General features: G+C 46.1%; 2 protein-coding genes across 4 annotated transcripts; both read left to right on the forward strand.

Moving 5' to 3' along the window:
• Nucleotides 1–75: 75 nt before the first annotated feature.
• On the forward strand, nt 76–6775 carry safb (scaffold attachment factor B). Of its 2 annotated transcripts, none has more exons than XM_011614793.2 (21): nt 76–339; nt 618–708; nt 1085–1185; nt 1255–1446; nt 1526–1582; nt 1664–1697; nt 2433–2853; nt 3203–3246; nt 3331–3434; nt 3539–3688; nt 3953–4041; nt 4228–4277; nt 4364–4443; nt 4581–4723; nt 4803–4902; nt 5087–5283; nt 5367–5544; nt 5628–5698; nt 5782–5840; nt 6006–6060; nt 6144–6775. In XM_011614793.2, exons 1-21 carry the CDS (start codon nt 187–189, stop codon nt 6259–6261), a joined length of 2487 nt encoding a protein of 828 aa, XP_011613095.2. In that variant the 5' UTR covers nt 76–186; the 3' UTR covers nt 6262–6775. The 2 variants fall into 2 exon arrangements, with proteins under 2 accessions (XP_011613095.2, XP_011613096.2); XM_011614794.2 differs by having other exon boundaries at nt 1085–1149.
• Nucleotides 6776–10841: 4066 nt separating this feature from the next.
• Nucleotides 10842–16081, forward strand: lpla (lipoprotein lipase a). Of its 2 annotated transcripts, NM_001305600.1 has the most exon segments (11): nt 10914–11038; nt 11683–11888; nt 12208–12387; nt 12710–12821; nt 13329–13571; nt 13672–13914; nt 14394–14514; nt 14599–14784; nt 14867–14974; nt 15057–15090; nt 15162–15241. In NM_001305600.1, coding segments are annotated over 11 exon segments (1539 nt in total). In that variant the 5' UTR covers nt 10914–10935; the 3' UTR covers nt 15165–15241.
• The last annotated feature ends 1139 nt before the right edge of the window (nt 16082–17220 follow it).

The raw sequence follows: 17220 nt of genomic DNA on the forward strand, positions 1-17220 counted from the left end.
ATTTTTTAAAATTACATGGATTCCGCAGCAGCGCGACTGTACTGCGCATGCGCCGCAAGTCACGTGGCTCTGGGCAGCCTCCATTTTGTTGTCGTTCCGCTAGCTAAGTGCGTCCATTTGTGTGACCGCGTTAATAATAGCGCGCAAAAGACACTTTAGGCTGAATAGTTTTTCCCGAAAAAAGGGATGGCTGACCCATCGGCAGGCTTGGAGGTTCTGGAGGGTGCAGAGGTCCGGAAATTGTCGGAGCTGAGAGTTATTGATCTGAAGGCTGAGCTAAAGAAACGAAACCTGGATACCACTGGCGTCAAGAGCGTGCTATCAGAGCGCCTGAAAAAGGTCTTTAAATAAAACTTGTCGTTTAACTACCATGAATACCCGTTTCAATGCGTATATGTTACAGTGTAGTGACTGTATCTCTGCGTTTTAAGCAGCACGGTAAAATTCATACATTGTCAGGCACCATTAGCAGAACAGTTTGCTAGCTGTGGGCCAACCGCGGTGTCACGTATCCGCAGTGTTTACACAAAGTTCACAGGGATTTAATCCTTCTGGTCCGTTTTATGATAAATGATCCATTTACTGATTCTCGCTTCCACCTCAATGCTGTTTGCTAGGCAATCGAGGATGAGGGGGGGAATCCTGATGAGATGATAATTGCTCCTGATGCAGGAGTTAAGAAGTCGACTCCTAAACGCACGGCCAAAGGTAATGCACTTATTACAATATCACCCAAGCCAAGGTGTTACATTAAACGCCTGGTTATGCCTCTGCTGCTGTCATTACACGACTGATTTGACACCAGATCGATCTCAGCTGCCCTGATAGCGACAGATATTCGGTTAATGCGGTCTCATGCACTTTGCAGCAGACCGCAACTTCCCAACAAAAAAGTTGTCTATTTCCACACTTGCAGCAATTGTTTTAGTCTTAAAGGTGCTGCAGGACTTTTGTTCACGTTTTTGCATTAGGCAAAGTATCCGACGTTTTATATTTTTAAAAAGGCAATATAGGACAATATTATGGTTTAAGCTCACATTCACAACAAATTTAGTTTGTTTAAATGTGTGAAACCCTTTCATAGATGTTCGGCCGGACAATGAAGAGTCTGAGGACGCTGCTGTCGAGGAGGATTCCTGTGAAGGCCCGGTGAGTTTGGATTGCCAGATTTGGACTTTTCCTCGAGTACGTTTATGACATTTGATGGTAAAATCTGGTTGGGTGTTTATTGTTAACTTTGAATTTCAATTCTAGGGGGAGCTTCCAGAATACCATGAGAACATACAGGACATGGACATCCTTGACATGAATATTTTGGATGACACGGAGAATGGTATACCTGCAGAAGACGAGGATGATCTGCAGAACTATCACTCTGATGTAGAAGCACTGATGAACGAGGATGGAGGGGACTTCGAGCCACAGGATGAATCGGGGGATCCGGAGGCAAGGAAGCAGACAGTATACCTATCTCACTTTTTAATCATTTTTATTAATAGTGCTGCATTTCTGTCAACTTTTACAGATGGATGAGCTTTTGAGTGAGAAGGATGATTATATGATGTGTCCATCTATCAATATGGTATGTCCCACCTGCAGACCATTTGAAAGTATAATAAGTTAAGTCTCTTAAGTTTTCATTAATTTAATTTTTTCCCCCCAGGATCCAGATGTGGATGACACGAAAGAAGAAACAGGTACTGTAAGAAAAATATCTTAAAGCTTGTGGGTCTTAACGGTGTTGACATTGGAATGCAAACACCTTTGTGTAGTTGGAAACAGGAGGAGAGACTGGAAGCCCAAAGGGCCTTGCTGACTTTGTGTTGAAAATCGGTTAACTGTGGTTGGAAAAAACAAATGCTTGTTAATAAAGATACATACAGGTGTCTTCACCTTTTTAAACAATGCTGCAAGTGGTTAACAATTTGCTGCTCAAGGTCAGCAACTAAGTTCCATGTCAGGGAAGCCCGAGCTGTGCCTGTGTTTGTAGGCTGCCACACGAAGATCAAGACAAAAACATCTTTGAGGACTCTGTTTTTAAAGACACTGACTCAGAAATCAGCTGGATATGATATGGCTGGACTTGAGCTGAAGGTCTGGTCAACACTGGAAGACTCAAAGGCCGAACCGGACTATTGGACTTCAGCACTACTACTCTGCTCATCTTGTGGCTCTCTTCACGACTGAACTCTTTGTCTCTTTTGGATCAGGTGAACACAGTGAGGTGGTTCAACGTGAGAAATGAACCAAAGTGGTGTCCCTTCCCCCGCCTTTGGGTTCTTTCCAGTCTCTCGTTAGGGTCTACTTTCATCGTAATACATAGCTCTAAGATCAGAGGCCAGTGGTCATGACGTTCCCAGTTCCTCGTTAACCATTGCTGTGTTTCCGAAGTAATTAAACTCTGTGCCATTCTATTCCTGTTAAATCCGTAGAAAATGACAAAGTAGCCGGGTCTTGTTTATCTGAGCCGCTTAATGAAGATCACCTCGAGACGAGCTGTGAAGAAGAGCAAGCTGCCACCACCAGTGGGGAAGAAATTGTGTGCAACATTGATGCCAAGCCCGACGAGGCCTCCCCTGGAGATGTGGAGAATGACGGGGATGATGTGGATACCAAAGCAGTCGGGGACACGCGCTCTGTCCCAGAAGAGACATTTGATGCTGAGAACAAAAGCTCTGATGCTGGTAGTGTAAGCAAACAGGGGGCTGAGGGTGAAACTGTTGACTCAGAATTGGAGTCTAAGAAGGTTGAGGAGGATGAGAAGACTGAAGAGAAAGCTGAGAAAGCTGCAGCGGATTCTACCTCGACAGTGAAAGAGTCCTCCTCTGTTGAGGGCGATGATCAGAAAAAAAGGTTTGTCGCTTTCTGTCTACTAGAAAACCAAAATGGTTATCTCTGTTGCATTGGCGCCTTTGTGCTAGAAAAATTGGATGCTCTTTTGGAGGTAAACTGCCCGGTGCATCTGTGTGGTCTCATTTGTCATTCTTACATTCACATATCTCGCTTCGTGGCCCTTTAATGACTAATGCGTTGGAATCTCCATAGAGCGTATTTTCACGTTTTCATCAATAAATCACTGCACTACGGATCGCGATTGGCTGGTCACTCAGTTATGTCAGACCACATAAACGCAAAGGTATTTCTTAAATGTCACCTGTATCCCCACTGCTGTGTTTATAGCTTCTTGTTTTTCTGTCTGTAGTTCTGAGGGAAAAGATCATCAGACTGAGTCAAAAGATGAAAAGTGTAAGTAAATGACTTTTCAGAGGGCATCGATGTCGTTCTGATCCTTCAGTTAATGTTTGCTCATTGTTTTTATCCTGCATGTAGCTGCTGGGGGTGCTGCTGCAACGAGCAAGAACCTGTGGGTCAGCGGCCTGTCCTCAACCACCAGGGCAACTGATCTGAAGACGCTCTTCAGCAAATACGGCAAGGTTGGTCCACATATCCTTTGCCATTGTCACCAGGATTTTAGTCCCTTTTACTTGAATGTTGGATTTTTTCCTCATTTTCACCATGTTGGGATCATTCTCTTCAGGTTGTCGGTGCCAAGGTGGTGACCAATGCCAAGAGCCCGGGTGCTCGCTGCTATGGGTTTGTCACCATGTCTTCCACAGAGGAGGCAACAAAGTGCATAAGTCACCTTCACAGGACTGAGTTGCATGGAAAGATGATCTCTGTGGAGAGGGTGAGAGCATTTCATGTATGCAGTTGCTTCATTTTAACTGCCTGCGCTTGCTTTAGTCTTAGTCGGGATACCTAATATTTACTGGTATCAGATGCAATGCTGCAAAAGTCAAATCAAAGTGTAGATGGCTTTAAGGAATACAATAATCACTAATGCTCCATTAATGCATGTAGCTGTATATTTAATTATGTTATAACCGCTGTCAATGCTGATCCAAAAATTTTACATAGAGATACAAAAAAACCTGCTGTTTCATTATTGTAGGCTAAAAATGAGCCTGCAGGGAAGAAGCCAGCAGATAAGACTGACCCCAAGAAGCCTGCTGGTGAGAGGAGACGTTCCACTGATTCAAAGTAAGACTTTGTTGTGAGCTACTGTATCAGCATAAAAAGTCATAATATTTGCTGTTGAAACACCAGCAGCAGATCAGAAAACATTACACTTGTCTTGTATGGCTTAAGGCATCAGTGGGAGATAATCTATTTTAATGTAATCATTACTGTCAGATTTTGTGTTGTTCATTTGATCATTTCTTGTAGATCTGATGGAAAGGATGACAAGTGCGAGGGAGAAGGAAAAGATGGGAAAGGTGGGAAATTTGGTGTTTCATTCCAGGTGGATTGCAAAGCCGTAAACCTTTACTGATATTAACTTGGTATCTGGTGTTTTCCATAGATAAAAATGAAAGAACTGTGGTCATGGACAAGTCCAAAGGAGAGCCTGTCATCAGCGTCAAAACCAAAAGCAAAGAACGAGTAAGCAACTCATCACCCTTAATGAAAAGGAAACTATTGTGGCCTATTATTCAGGCCGGTCTGCCAGTTAGGCCTTTTCACGTCCAGCTCTTCTGTTGATTTTGGTTTTTAAATATTGGTTTGACATTTTTCTTCAGAGCCCAAAGAGTCGCGACCACAAATCATCCAGTAAAGAGAGGAAAGACATCCTGTCATTTGACCAGATCAAGGAGCAGAGGGAGAGGGAGCGGCAGAGACAACGAGAGAGGGAGATGAGAGAAGTGGAGAGACGCAGATTCAGGTAGGATCCCAGCGCACGAGGCTGAGCTCTGCTGCTCGGTGGGAACATTAGAATGAACTTAACGGCTCTTTTCCTTCAGTGACCGCGATCGCGACAACCGCTCTGAGCGAGAACGGATCCGTATATTCCGTGAGAAAGAGGAGAGGAAACACTTAATGAAGAAGAGACACTGGCTGGAGGTATTGTCACAGTAATTATTATTCCTACTGTTTGTTACAGCTCGCATTTAAACAGCATTTTCCTGTTGAATAGAAACAAGCTTCCATCAGTAACTTGCTCCAACTCGTCTGTTTATTTGATTGATTTATTGACAGCAATATTCATGTTAGCAGCCCCCCTGAAACCTCTGGTTTTGATTTCTAGTTTGAGAAAGAGCGCCTTGAAGCAGACCGCATGGAGCGTCAGTTCCTGGAGCGAGAACGGTTACGTATCGAGTACGAGAGGCGCCGGGAGCAGGAAAGAATCATGAGGGAGCGAGAGGAGCTGCGGCGGCAGCAGGAGCAGCTGCGGTACGAGCAGGACCGGCGTCCCGTGAAGAGGCCTTTTGACATGGATGGCAGGTAAAAATGAAGCCACATACTGTAGCTTTATTGGTTGGGGAGATCCAGGGGTGAATTTTGTTTTTTTTTTGGTTCCTCATCAGAAAAGACGACTGGCCCGATAAACGTATGGCTATGGACGACCGCTACGGCCGCTCAGACTTTCCTCGGCAGGAACGTTATCAGGACTTTGACCACAGGGATCGGGGCCGTTACCAGGACAACATGGCGATGGACAGGCGCGACAGCTCTCGGGGAATGGGGTCAGACAGAGACGGTCAGGTAAGTCACCACAAACGGCAGCATGTAAAATTTGAATCTGACTACACTCGCCTGATGTTTGACCGTCTCATCTTGTATTGTAGCACTTCTCAGACAGAGACAGACACGGCAGAGACAACTGGAGCGGAGGCTACGACAAACGCATGAATCCCAGGTGAGCACCAAACTGAGCCGTCAGGTCTTTTCAGGCCGGTACCGGCGTCTTTTGCTGAAAGAAGGTGATTGTTCGTCCTGCAGGGAAGGAGGCCGAGACTGGGACTCAGGGCGGAAGATGGACGGAGACAGACCGTGGCAAAGTAATGACCCTTCTGCTTCACTTAGCACATGTATCACCTGTAGTAGCCTCACACCAGCATGCTGTGTAGTTGTTTTGGAGACTGGGACGTGCAGCTAAAGGACGTGCGATGCGGGTGCAGCCTTTACTGTTTATTAGGGTTTTGATTTTGTACCTGATGTCCCAGACAGAGACGGTGCTATCCCAGGACAGAGCCACATCGCACGCGGAGGAATGGCAGGGTGGGTATCAGAGCAAATATCCTTTTATTATATACCTGAGCAAATGGTTATGTTGGTGTTTCTGTTTTTTGCCTTTTCATCAGTCGCGGCGGCTACATGAACTCGGGAACATCTCAGTCTCTATCCGGAGCGCTGAACAGACAGAACCAGCTGATGCAAGGCGGCGGGATGCAGGGCGGAGCATTCGGGCGACGTTACTGAGCGCCACCTCACCATTTTGGGCTTTGTACTTATTTTTTTTTTAAGAAACTTACTTTGGAAACGGTTCCAGTCCATTTTTTGATGGAAACCTGTATTTTTCTGGTGTATTTTGTTCCTCTGTGTGATGTAGTGATTTCAGACATTGTAAAGCATCCATCATTGTACATTGTATGTACAGCACCACTGTCTGCAGGAATGTGTCACGTCTCCTCATTAGCTCTGTAGTGCATTCAGATGTTAACACACACCTGGCCTGATGGACCTGACCTCACCGCTCTTGATTCACCCAGATCTCTGAAGCATTTTGTGGATATTTTCTAATCTTGCTACATGAGATATTCCTGGCTATGGTTAATGTGTTCAGGACTTGAAACCCCCATTTTTGACACATTTTTTGTATGATTATGAAAGTTTTTAGATTCTAAATATACATTTTTTTTAAGTATTACAGCTTTCTTGTACAAATGTTTGATTTGTGTGATTGTTGGTCAAAATAATAAAAGGTCATAATATATGTGTCCGCCTTAAATTGACAATCCTACCTTTGGCCTGCCTGGCACTAAGGGTTAGGGGTTAGGGTAACCAATTAGTTTACAACAGAATTTGTTAATACTTTGTGTTAGTGCGTGTGGTTTATACAACCCATCGCCACTGTAACAGAATTCTAATGCGTGTATAAACTAATGATAAATTCTATCACGCGTTATGATTTTAATATCTATCGTACATTTTCCCCACACATTGAAGTTACGGCAAATGAAATTCAAATAAACTGCAGCAGAAATTGACCTTGATTCTGTACTTTTCCCTCACCATGTCTGAACATACTGTCAGCATGATGTCCAAACAAAACTTTTTCTGTGCTGCTTATTTGGTAATAATTACACATTACGGACGCCAATCATGAAGGCAACGTTTATCGAGGAAGTCAGATTACATTAGGGGAACGTTGAAGTTTATCTTTTTATGTTCCTGTTGCGCCCAAACAAGCTTTATATCAATTAAACTGAATTACGGTTTATTCAATGCATAAAATAATTGCCATCATCGTCATTTATCTTTTTTCCCCCCTAAATGGGTGCGGTATTTTGTCCACTAAGGGGCGCTGTATGGCCATAAATAAATGTCAAGCGTTATAGTCCAGGCAACTGTGAAATAGTTTAAGGTTGCAGAGGTCAGTGCAGCCTTTCAGGATGAAAATCAGGGTAGGTCAGTGCCCTGTGAGCTGCCTGCTGACACACATCATCTGACACGTGATCATCTGGGTCTTCTTCCTGTTGTTCTCCACCATTTACCCAGATTCTTAAGCAGACCTCAGACACTATATCAATCGATCTGATGGATCGTCAATATTGGGTTTTGTTTGTCACCCTTTGATGTTCTTTGCTATCTGAATGTTAAGGCAGGCTTGTTTAATCAGTCGGTGACCTTTTCCACTGTGTGTCACTGATAGACTTGTTTATCTCCACTCTGTAGACTGAGCTACACTTTTGTTGCATAATTCAAAACAAAGGTATGTGGACGTTGATGCAGCTGTCGGATCGCCCACCTGCTGCGTGTGCTGCATGTGGGAAACAGACAATTCTGCCAGTTTCAGGGCATGTGAACGTGACCTGTTGCAGTGGGGGAGCCGACGCGTGAGCAGCATTGCATGTTTACGTTTTTTACCGCATGTGCAAGCGCTCCCCATCATGTAAATGTGTGAGGAGCCAGACCTGAGATCACCACAGGTGGATCAAAGCTGAGGCAACATATTTATTAGGTTTGCAACTGGAGCAACCGCTCGACTGCAGAGAGCAGAAGGGAGGCGTGCAGAGAATCTGTGTTATGGGCCAGAAAGAAAACAAATGAATCGGATCTGCTGATTGTAACAGCACCTTTCTGACCGATGCCGGCCCATATACCGACGTATTCATTTCATCCTCATCTGGGACGTCCTGTCGGTTCCCCGGCGTGAGCAGCTGCCTCAGAGGACTGAACACAGAACGCTTTCAGGCCTCTGTTTATAGTCAAACTATAAACACGTGCAGGTACTGATGCTATGTGAGGAGGGAAACTAGCTGTGGGAATATCTGTCTGTCTGTCTGTCTGTCTGTCTGTCTGTCTGTCTGTCTGTCTGTCTGTCTGTCTGTCTGTCTGTCTGTCTGTCTGTCTGGCTGCCTGCCTGCCTGCCTGCCTGCCTGCCTGCCTGCCTCTCTATCTATCTATCTATCTATCTATCTATCTATCTATCTATCTATCTATCTATCTATCTATCTATCTATCTATCTATCTATCTATCTATCTATCTATCTATCTATCTATCTATCTATCTATCTATATCTATGGCTAATTCCCATCAGATTTAAATGTCTGCCAGCTGTGGCACACGTCCTTCACATCTGGAAGGTTCTTATTTACTCTGGAGGCAGAAAGGTTCATTAAAAGCACAGACACCATTTACACAGATCAGTGAACGAGTGCATCGGACCTAAACACTCTAAAGTACTCGGGGCCAGTTGTTAAACCGCAGGCGCGTGTGTAGAACACAACTTCTTTGTGTCTGCTGTGAATACAGGAAAAAATACTGCCTCTCACACACACACACACACACATGGCCCTTTAATGACCTTACTGTGTCTTTATTTGGGGCCTTGTAAAGCGGCTGAACTCCAGCTGGGAGCTTTTCTCTCTTTTTTTTTTCTTCCAAAACCTTACGGAATCAGCCATTAAAGTGCACGCCTGTGTTTGCTCTTTGGCTCGTGTTGAAATGATTCAACCTCCAGGAAAGGTCGTTTGGTGTCGTGGTGTGTCTAGAGAGGCGAGCACAAACAGCCAGATAAAGGAGAACACGGCGTGATGGGTGGCGAGGTCGGCCTTGCGGGACAGCTGCTGCACGCTCGCTCGGCCACAGGATGCATCATCAACATTCAGTGAAACCCAATGCCTGTTTCCGTTTTTCCCAGAATCCCCCTCTTGGGTGAAAAATCAGAACTGAGCATTTGAGAGGTGCTACGTGATGGGGGGGGGGGGGGGGGGGGACTTGACGCTTGAGATTCCGTCGGTCCTGTGCTGCACCTGTGTGGACTTCCGCTGCAGACTGATGTAAATAATAGACATAAACACACATTAAAGAGCAGCTGGGGCCTATTTCCACCTCCTTAGGATGCAGGCCGAGAAGGACTTGATCCCCCTGACGCCCTGACCCAGATTTCAGATTTCTCTCAGTTGGGGTCACAGACAGAGACATCAAGTGGATTCAACTCAATGCAAATGAGGCGTTTCCGATTGTCAAGACCAAACCAAGGTTGTGCCCCTCCCCCTGTCTCAGAACTCCTCTCCTCTAAATAGAAACGTTGTTTAGATTTTTGTCGGCGGGCGTGTCCCCATATGCAACATCCGCTGGAGTTAAGCAGAGATCAGGATGACAACCTGGGCGTTGCTGCTTTGTCTAATCACTGGGTTGTGCCTGTCGTTTAACCACCACGAGCACACCTATCCATGCAGAACCGGGCAGAACCGTCCATGCTGCGAGACACACGAGGCAGAGGGTATATTTAGAGAGGGCAAATACTGAGTCAGCTACCTCAGCCGCTAACAGAACACACTCGACTGTTATAATAATGAGAATTTGGGGGTTTTAATTTTCAAAAAGGTGGTTAAAAGGGGAGATTCCTGCAGCCAGCGTTCACTTTGGTGTTTCCTGCTGTTGACGCTGCACAGATTCAGGAGTCCTGAATCTACTAGCAGTTACTCATAGTCTGAGCCGTTATAACGGGCTGGGGTAGATCCGTTTTTGGAGCTGCCTGCTGGCCTTAAAGCAAAGGGAACACACCCACATCAGCTGAGCCATCAGACCACGTGGACCGGGCTATAGATCCTATATCACCAGTGTTCTCTTCTAAACATGTCTCATGCAGCAACCTGCACCACTGACTTGGCTAATTTAGAATGAAACGCAGCATTTTCAGTGAAGCTGCAGTTTGTCACCATTGATGAGGGCAGAGATGACCACAAAAAGTCGAACATCAGAGGTGAAACAATAATATTGTTTAAGTGAACAACACAGCCGATCGGTGCGTAACGTCTATTCCCCTCAGTCTGGAGAGACAACACAGCTGTAAAATAATCTCTTTCAGATGTTTTGCCAAAGATACCATGAAGCTGATACAAGCGTCTCTGAATTCTTCAAAGTTTTTCCAACTCCGTCGCTGCCATTTAACACCTACCGAGACATGTGGCCAGAAATAAACGACGCAGGGCAAATTTAAATAACAAGCAACCGCATGAGGTAATCGCATTAATGCCAAATAAAAGTAAACAAACAATAAAGATGGAATAAATAACCATAAACTATTTGGAGAAGTTGCTATTTCGCGATACACTAGTAAAATGTGCGGTGGACATTAGTGGAAGGGTCTCTGAGTTCGCGGCTCTTTGGAGCCACTTTTGGACTGATTTATATTTTCTTTTAATGAGAGAGGGGCCAAAGTGTAACCACGCCCACTCGACCTCCAGCCAATCACGCGTGAATATTCAAATGAGCCCCGCATAAAGATGAGTTGCGCGGCATCAGTGACAGAATCTTTCCTCCCGACCCGCAACTCCACACCGACCGCCCCCCCCCCACACCCCTATACATACCGGATTCACAGCAGGACTTTCTTGGTGGACGGGTCCAGACCTCTCAGAAATATGGGAATTAAAAATATCTTTTTTTTCACTCTTTGGATAATTTTGGGGAAATTTTGTGCCACTTTTGCTTCTGAGCCCGACACGGGCACCGACGCGGAGTTTGGTGAGTTTGCAGATTGGGCGGGGGCGGGGGGGGTAATGTCGTTTCTCACGTTTCTCTTGTGAAATATTTAAAAATAAGCAAAAAAAAGTGCATGCAAAAGCTCCGTGTTGGCCTGCAGGTATGCATCACATTAGAAACCGTGTGTGTTCAGGACAGCCTTTGTCTGGGGGGGAGCAGAACTGAATGAATCTCATTTCATTTTTGCAGCACGATCTTCAAAGGTCAAACAGGTTAAAAAAAAGAGTAATTATTTCCCTTTAAAAGCATTATTGACTCTATACAACCAGTAGCATGCAAATAGTTTGAAAAGCCGGACTGTTCCGACCCTCGAACAACGTGGAGGTGAGTTCAAGATGATTCTGGCACAAAAGCATTCGGGGCAAAAGGGGGCGACACTGACATGTTGCATGAGCTGGCTGTTTGAGGAGGGTTCGCCTGAAAATCACGGGAAAAAAGCGGAATATTTGGTGACTCGCACACTGCAGCTGCTTGGTGCTGTGTGGATTTTGAGAAAACTGAGAACACAAACTTCATAAATTTTCATGGAAATGAAATTTGTACTAATAAAAAGGTCCTCGCTCATTTATCAGAGCCAGAATCTCAGATTTTGCAGCCGTCTCATGCTTCTGAATGTCTTCCAACAGTCAACACCTCTCTGCCCGGCACCCCCCTTCCCACCACGGCTGATTGGATCAACAACTTCACCGACATCGTGTCGAAGTTCTCCCTGCGCACTGCAGAGATCCCAGATGATGACATGTGCTACATCGTCCCCGGCAGGCCAGAAACCATCTCGGAGTGTCACTTCAACCCGGACACACAGACCTTCGTGGTGATCCACGGCTGGACAGTACGTCTCCTCTTCAACCCCACCTTTTAAATGTACCCTGGGTTGATGCCCTATCAAACCCTCGAGAGTCCAGCCGCTAACAAAAGCACGTTTCAGAGCCACGCAGCAGAGGGCAGCGAGTCAGCTCATAAACAGTCTACGAATCTCCTCCTGTAATGCGATTAAGAGCCGGTCATGCACCCAGATTCAAACCTAATAACGCTCCTGGCTCCTCTCCAGGAAACGGGATGAGAGCCGTGACCAGAACAATGCTGGTCACGCTGCAGCCGACCCCAGAAACATAGGAGAATCCAAACAACAACTCTGTGTGTGATTGTAGGTAACTGGGATGTTCGAGAGCTGGGTGCCCAAGCTCGTGTCCGCCCTCTACGAGCGTGAGCCCAGCGCCAACGTGATCGTGGTGGACTGGCTGACCCGGGCTAACCAGCACTACCCCATGTCAGCTGCCTTCACCAAACTGGTGGGCCGTGACGTCGCCAAGTTCGTCAGTTGGATCCAGGTGTGTATTCCCAGCTGACCGACCTCTTGTTTTCAGTACTCGCACCACTGTAGTGTTAGCCTGTCAGCCATGTTTCCCGCTGGGTGATGGTTTTTACCGCCCTATAAAGACGTTTTATGCGCCTGCTGCTCTCCCACTGTGGCGCACTTTACAGTATGTAGTGAAATACGTGCAGCCCGCAAGATTTAGACGGGCCGTAAACTTAATCCAGCCTTGGATTTGGTCCCAGACTTTTCAACACAGTGCACTTGCCGCTAAAAATAGTTCTTCAGACGTGTTAGCTTGTTCCTCTGGACCAACGCATCCGTGCTCTCCCTCTCAGAACGAGCTGAATTTACCCTGGGAAAGGATCCACCTGCTGGGTTACAGTCTGGGAGCACATGTGGCCGGGATCGCCGGCGACCTCACTGACCATAAAATCAGCAGGATCACAGGTGAGGGCATGAACAGAGGTGGGCATTTGTTTGGGTTGTAGGCGCGTGAGCGGTTCGCCTCCTTGTTCTATAACATCCGTCGCGTGGTAGCAGGATTCAAACAGGCAACCTTTTTGCTCATTTGACCTTAAAATCACCAAATGATTTCAGAACTGATGAGTCCATTCATGTAAACATACCAGCTCTAACTGGCTCCAGTCTCCAGTGAAATGGGATCCACTGGTTATTACATTCCAGGGCTTTATTGTGTTTGTGCATGCAGCCAGTCAGTACCAGTTAAAGGGTCCAATTCCCCTTTTGCCCCAAAGGAATTTACCCAGTTTTTAAATCTCTCTGACCTTTTCGAATAATGCCGTTTGTGCCCTGATCCACAGCAGGTGGCCAGTAAGAAGCTAAAATCGCAGACGCAGCGGCTCTGCAGGGGAGAAACGGGCCCAGATTAGAGACGTCTCAGAACTTTCTCCTGAAGATTTGCAGCGCTGATTCTTTCCTCCTTTTTCTCCGTAGGCCTGGATCCTGCAGGTCCCACCTTTGAACACGCGGACAACCAGAACACCCTGTCCCCTGATGACGCCAAGTTTGTGGACGTCCTACACACCAACACCAGAGGATCCCCGAACCGCAGCATCGGCATCCAGAGACCCGTGGGACACGTTGACATTTACCCCAACGGGGGCACGTTCCAGCCAGGCTGCGACATCCAGAATACACTGCTGGGAATTGCGGCCGAGGGCATCAAGGGCCTCCATAGTATGTGCACGGCTGTATTTATTTCTAGTTTCTGACATTGTTCCTGCTGCAGGATAGAAAACAACAGATTTACAGTGTCTTTACGTTCCGTGGCTCACAGATATGGACCAGCTGGTCAAGTGTTCCCACGAGCGCTCCATCCACCTGTTCATCGACTCCCTGATCAACACCGAGCAGCAGAGCGTGGCCTACCGCTGCAATTCCAAGGAGGCCTTCAACAAAGGCCTGTGCCTCAGCTGTAGGAAGAACCGCTGCAACAAGCTCGGCTACAACGTCAACCAGGTCCGCACAACCCGTGGCACCAAGCTGTACCTCAAGACCCGGGAAATGATGCCTTACAAAGGTAAACCTGAGGGGCCACAGCGCACAGAAAGAGGCTAAACTATTGTAGCAGCTTCTGTCATCACTAAAGAGTTTATTTTATGCAAAAATCTACTGCAACGTGTGAATTTGGCTGCTGAGAGCCCACTGTGAGTACAGTTAGGAGAGAAATACTGGACAGCTCACGTAACGCAGTATTGTGTCAAGTATTGAGAAGGTCACATGACGACGAGGTCGTGGGTATTTTAGTTGTTGCAGAGCGGCTGAAGTAATGCAAGACTGCTGCATGTGTTACAAAGTTAGCACACGTTAGCATAACAGTTAACTGTTGCTCCTTTGTCTGAATCAAGATTTTTTAAATTTCTGGGGTTTAAACCAGGATTTAACACAAATCTGTTGACAAACAGATTGCTTACATAAGGGATTTTCATCTAGCTGTTTCAAGTAATGTTATGAGAAATGTGGGAACCTGCAAAACACAACTCTTTTCCGCCTCCTCAGTCTTCCACTACCAAGTGAAGGTGCATTTCTTCAGCGAGACCCAGCAGAGCTTCACCGAGCAGCCCATGAAGATTTCCCTGTACGGCACCCACGGAGAGAAAGAGGACATTCCCTTCGTTCTGTACGTAGATTCATCATGGATGTGTCAAACAAGCGAACCTCAGGCGCCTTATTGCGTGACCCTGACCTTCTTTTTCCCCCCCAGGCCGGAGCTAAACAGCAACACCACCGTCTCTTTCCTCCTCACCACCGACGTGGACCTTGGAGACCTGATGATTGTGAAGCTGCGCTGGGAGAAGGACGCGATCATCAGCTGGTCGGACTGGTGGGGCAGCAGCAGCAGGGTCCACATCCGCAAACTGCGCATCAAGTCTGGGGAGTCCCAGTCCAAGTAAGAGCTCAGCCTCCGTCACGGACCTGGAGACGCTTGCTCATTTCAAGTGTTTTGTAACGGTTTCGGCGTTCGACTACAGGGTGATCTTTGGAGCAAAGGATGGAGAGTACGTCCACCTGGTCAGGGGTGGAGAAGATGGCGTCTTCGTCAAGTTGAAGGAGGACCCAATGAGCCGCAAGGAGAAACTGTAAGAAGAAGAATCTCATATTTAACAGACGTCTGCGTGTGTGGGGAAAACTGACGCCGTGTTTGCTGTTGATTCTCGCCAGGATGCACAAACTCAAGACCCAAGGCAGTCTTTTCAAGAGCGAAGCCTGAGGCGGCACGTGCACGCCGCCGCAGCGTACCGCGCGCGTCACCTGTCAGTCAAAACATAGCCAAAGACAGAGGACACGGACGCTGGGACGCCTGGAGGTCCTCCGACTGCAGCTGGACGTCTGTCGGCAACCATCACAACCTCACACTGTGCAGACGGCGCCGCCGAGGCCGCGCCGCATCTCTAATCAATCACACTTGTAGTCCAAACTGATTTACCTGTACTTTGATGATGTCTTTTCTTTGCCCGTGTGAACTTGGATTATTGTAAATAGAGAAATGATCCAGAGCGACAAGCAAAATGTAGACGTCTTCACCCGTGCTGTTATTTTAGAATCATTGTGTCTCTAATGTCTCTTTTTGTTTCTCTGTCTAACCACTATTTGCCAACAATCAACAGGGACCAAAGACATATCGACGATCTACTGAAGAGAGAATAACAGCAGACTTTGTAAATACCTTCTTAATCAGTTTTTATATGCGTTCTTTTCAAAAATGAATGACTTACATGTTCAAAAACAACCCTGCTCTTCTTCTTCTACTGCATTTTGACACTGGTCACTTTATCTCAGCCACCATTTGGATGTTTTTGTAAAAGAGATTTCCGTCCAACGAGGACATTTTTTGTAAAAAATAATAAAAAAAAATATTTTGATTTAGCTCTTTTTTTCCTCCTTAAAAAATGAAAATGAGGTCACTTGTTGCAGTAATACGGCGCTCCTTAACGATGGCAGGATGGGATCATTTAGATCGGGTTACCGCGCTACAACGGCGGCCATCAAGGTCAAGCAGTGTTGAAATGAACCCAGATTAACCAGCAACGGCACAATTCGGCAAATGCGCGAGGTGCTTATCACAAGAATCCTGGTATTTATTTAATGTACATTTATAAATTTGTATATTAAGCTGTAACATACTTTGGCAGGCTTTGATTTTACTTTGTGTTTTTTTTAAATAAAGTGTTTTCGTGATTTTTATGCACAAGGGTCTCGTCACATTTGTCTCTGGGGCAGCAACTCACTACAAACCGCAGCCCATAAATGAGGGACAGCACGTTTGGAGTTGCACATGTAAATATGTCCAATGGTGGGACCTCTGAGACTATAAGCAGGTGAAAATAGTCAAAAATGCTCATTTTGGAGCGAGGCGACATCAAAATGATGACAGATCAAAGCCTGAGAATATTACATTTCCAAACATGAAGGGAAAACTTTGCACGTTCGCACCTGTACAGATGAACAGTATCTGAGTCCAGCCTCTGTGGAGTCAAGTCAGTTAGAGTTTGATTTAAAAAGCCTGACGTTACTACTCATAGCTCCATTTATTTTATTTTATTGCTAATTCACACATTTGCCCACTAACGTCACAGCCTGGAGTATATTCAAAAGATCTTCCACCCTTTATCACTTCCAACGTGGGTGTTTGTGAGCTCTTAGCTGCTGTAACAACACAGGATTACATTGTGTTTCTAACTAAACCAGCTTTGCTTTAAAAAAAAAAAATCAAAACATATTATGTAACGCTAAAATCAATTCTCAGCATGACCAAGGAAAACATGTACAATGTTCCAGACTGTTCAAATTTGAGCTTGAAATGAACATCAAATGTTGAGTTTGGAGCCTCTTCTGGGCGTGAGGTCGGTTTAAAAGGTCGGCCGGGCGTATTCCTGATCATTAATCAATAACATTGTCACAAAACCAGCAAAATTGCTTTGGAAAATTTCTGATCGTTGATCAAGAATCGAAGTCAGTTGATCCTTAACCATGTAACCACCTTAACCGATAAATAAAAGCAACAATTGCCATGGCAACTGGTAACTACACTTCATCACAGTGTAACTCAATGACAGGGGCAGACATCAGGTGTAAAGGAGGGGCAATTAGAAACAGCCCCAGCATGACCAGCCTGGTGGTGGGTCAGTGGTGGTCCCAGGAGGCAGACCCTAGGAGGGCTGCACAGACCTCATAGTGGTACCCTAAAAGCTGTTGGGCAGCAGGATGACCACTGGACTACATGAAGGGGGTTCTGGTCACTGTAGGCGTATGATAATACCCCCATCACTGCTTCCTGGGGCAGTAATAGGGGCTGACCCGCCTGTTCTCCAGACCTTCATTCAGT

This window comes from Takifugu rubripes, chromosome 20, assembly GCF_901000725.2.
Source record: "Takifugu rubripes chromosome 20, fTakRub1.2, whole genome shotgun sequence".
Taxonomy (NCBI): Eukaryota; Metazoa; Chordata; class Actinopteri; order Tetraodontiformes; family Tetraodontidae; genus Takifugu; species Takifugu rubripes.

Excerpts from the sequence above, each read along its gene's own strand:
- safb (XM_011614793.2), top strand. The coding sequence starts at position 187 with ATGGCTGACCCATCGGCAGGCTTGGAGGTTCTGGAGGGTGCAGAGGTC. Across the intron at positions 1,447-1,525 it reads ATGAATCGGGGGATCCGGAG|ATGGATGAGCTTTTGAGTGA; the intron begins GCAAGGAAGCAG and ends CAACTTTTACAG. Across the intron at positions 5,284-5,366 it reads CCTTTTGACATGGATGGCAG|AAAAGACGACTGGCCCGATA; the intron begins GTAAAAATGAAG and ends GTTCCTCATCAG.
- lpla (XM_003974125.3), top strand. The coding sequence starts at position 10,936 with ATGGGAATTAAAAATATCTTTTTTTTCACTCTTTGGATAATTTTGGGG. Across the intron at positions 11,889-12,207 it reads TGGTGATCCACGGCTGGACA|GTAACTGGGATGTTCGAGAG; the intron begins GTACGTCTCCTC and ends GTGTGATTGTAG. Across the intron at positions 12,388-12,709 it reads AGTTCGTCAGTTGGATCCAG|AACGAGCTGAATTTACCCTG; the intron begins GTGTGTATTCCC and ends TCTCCCTCTCAG.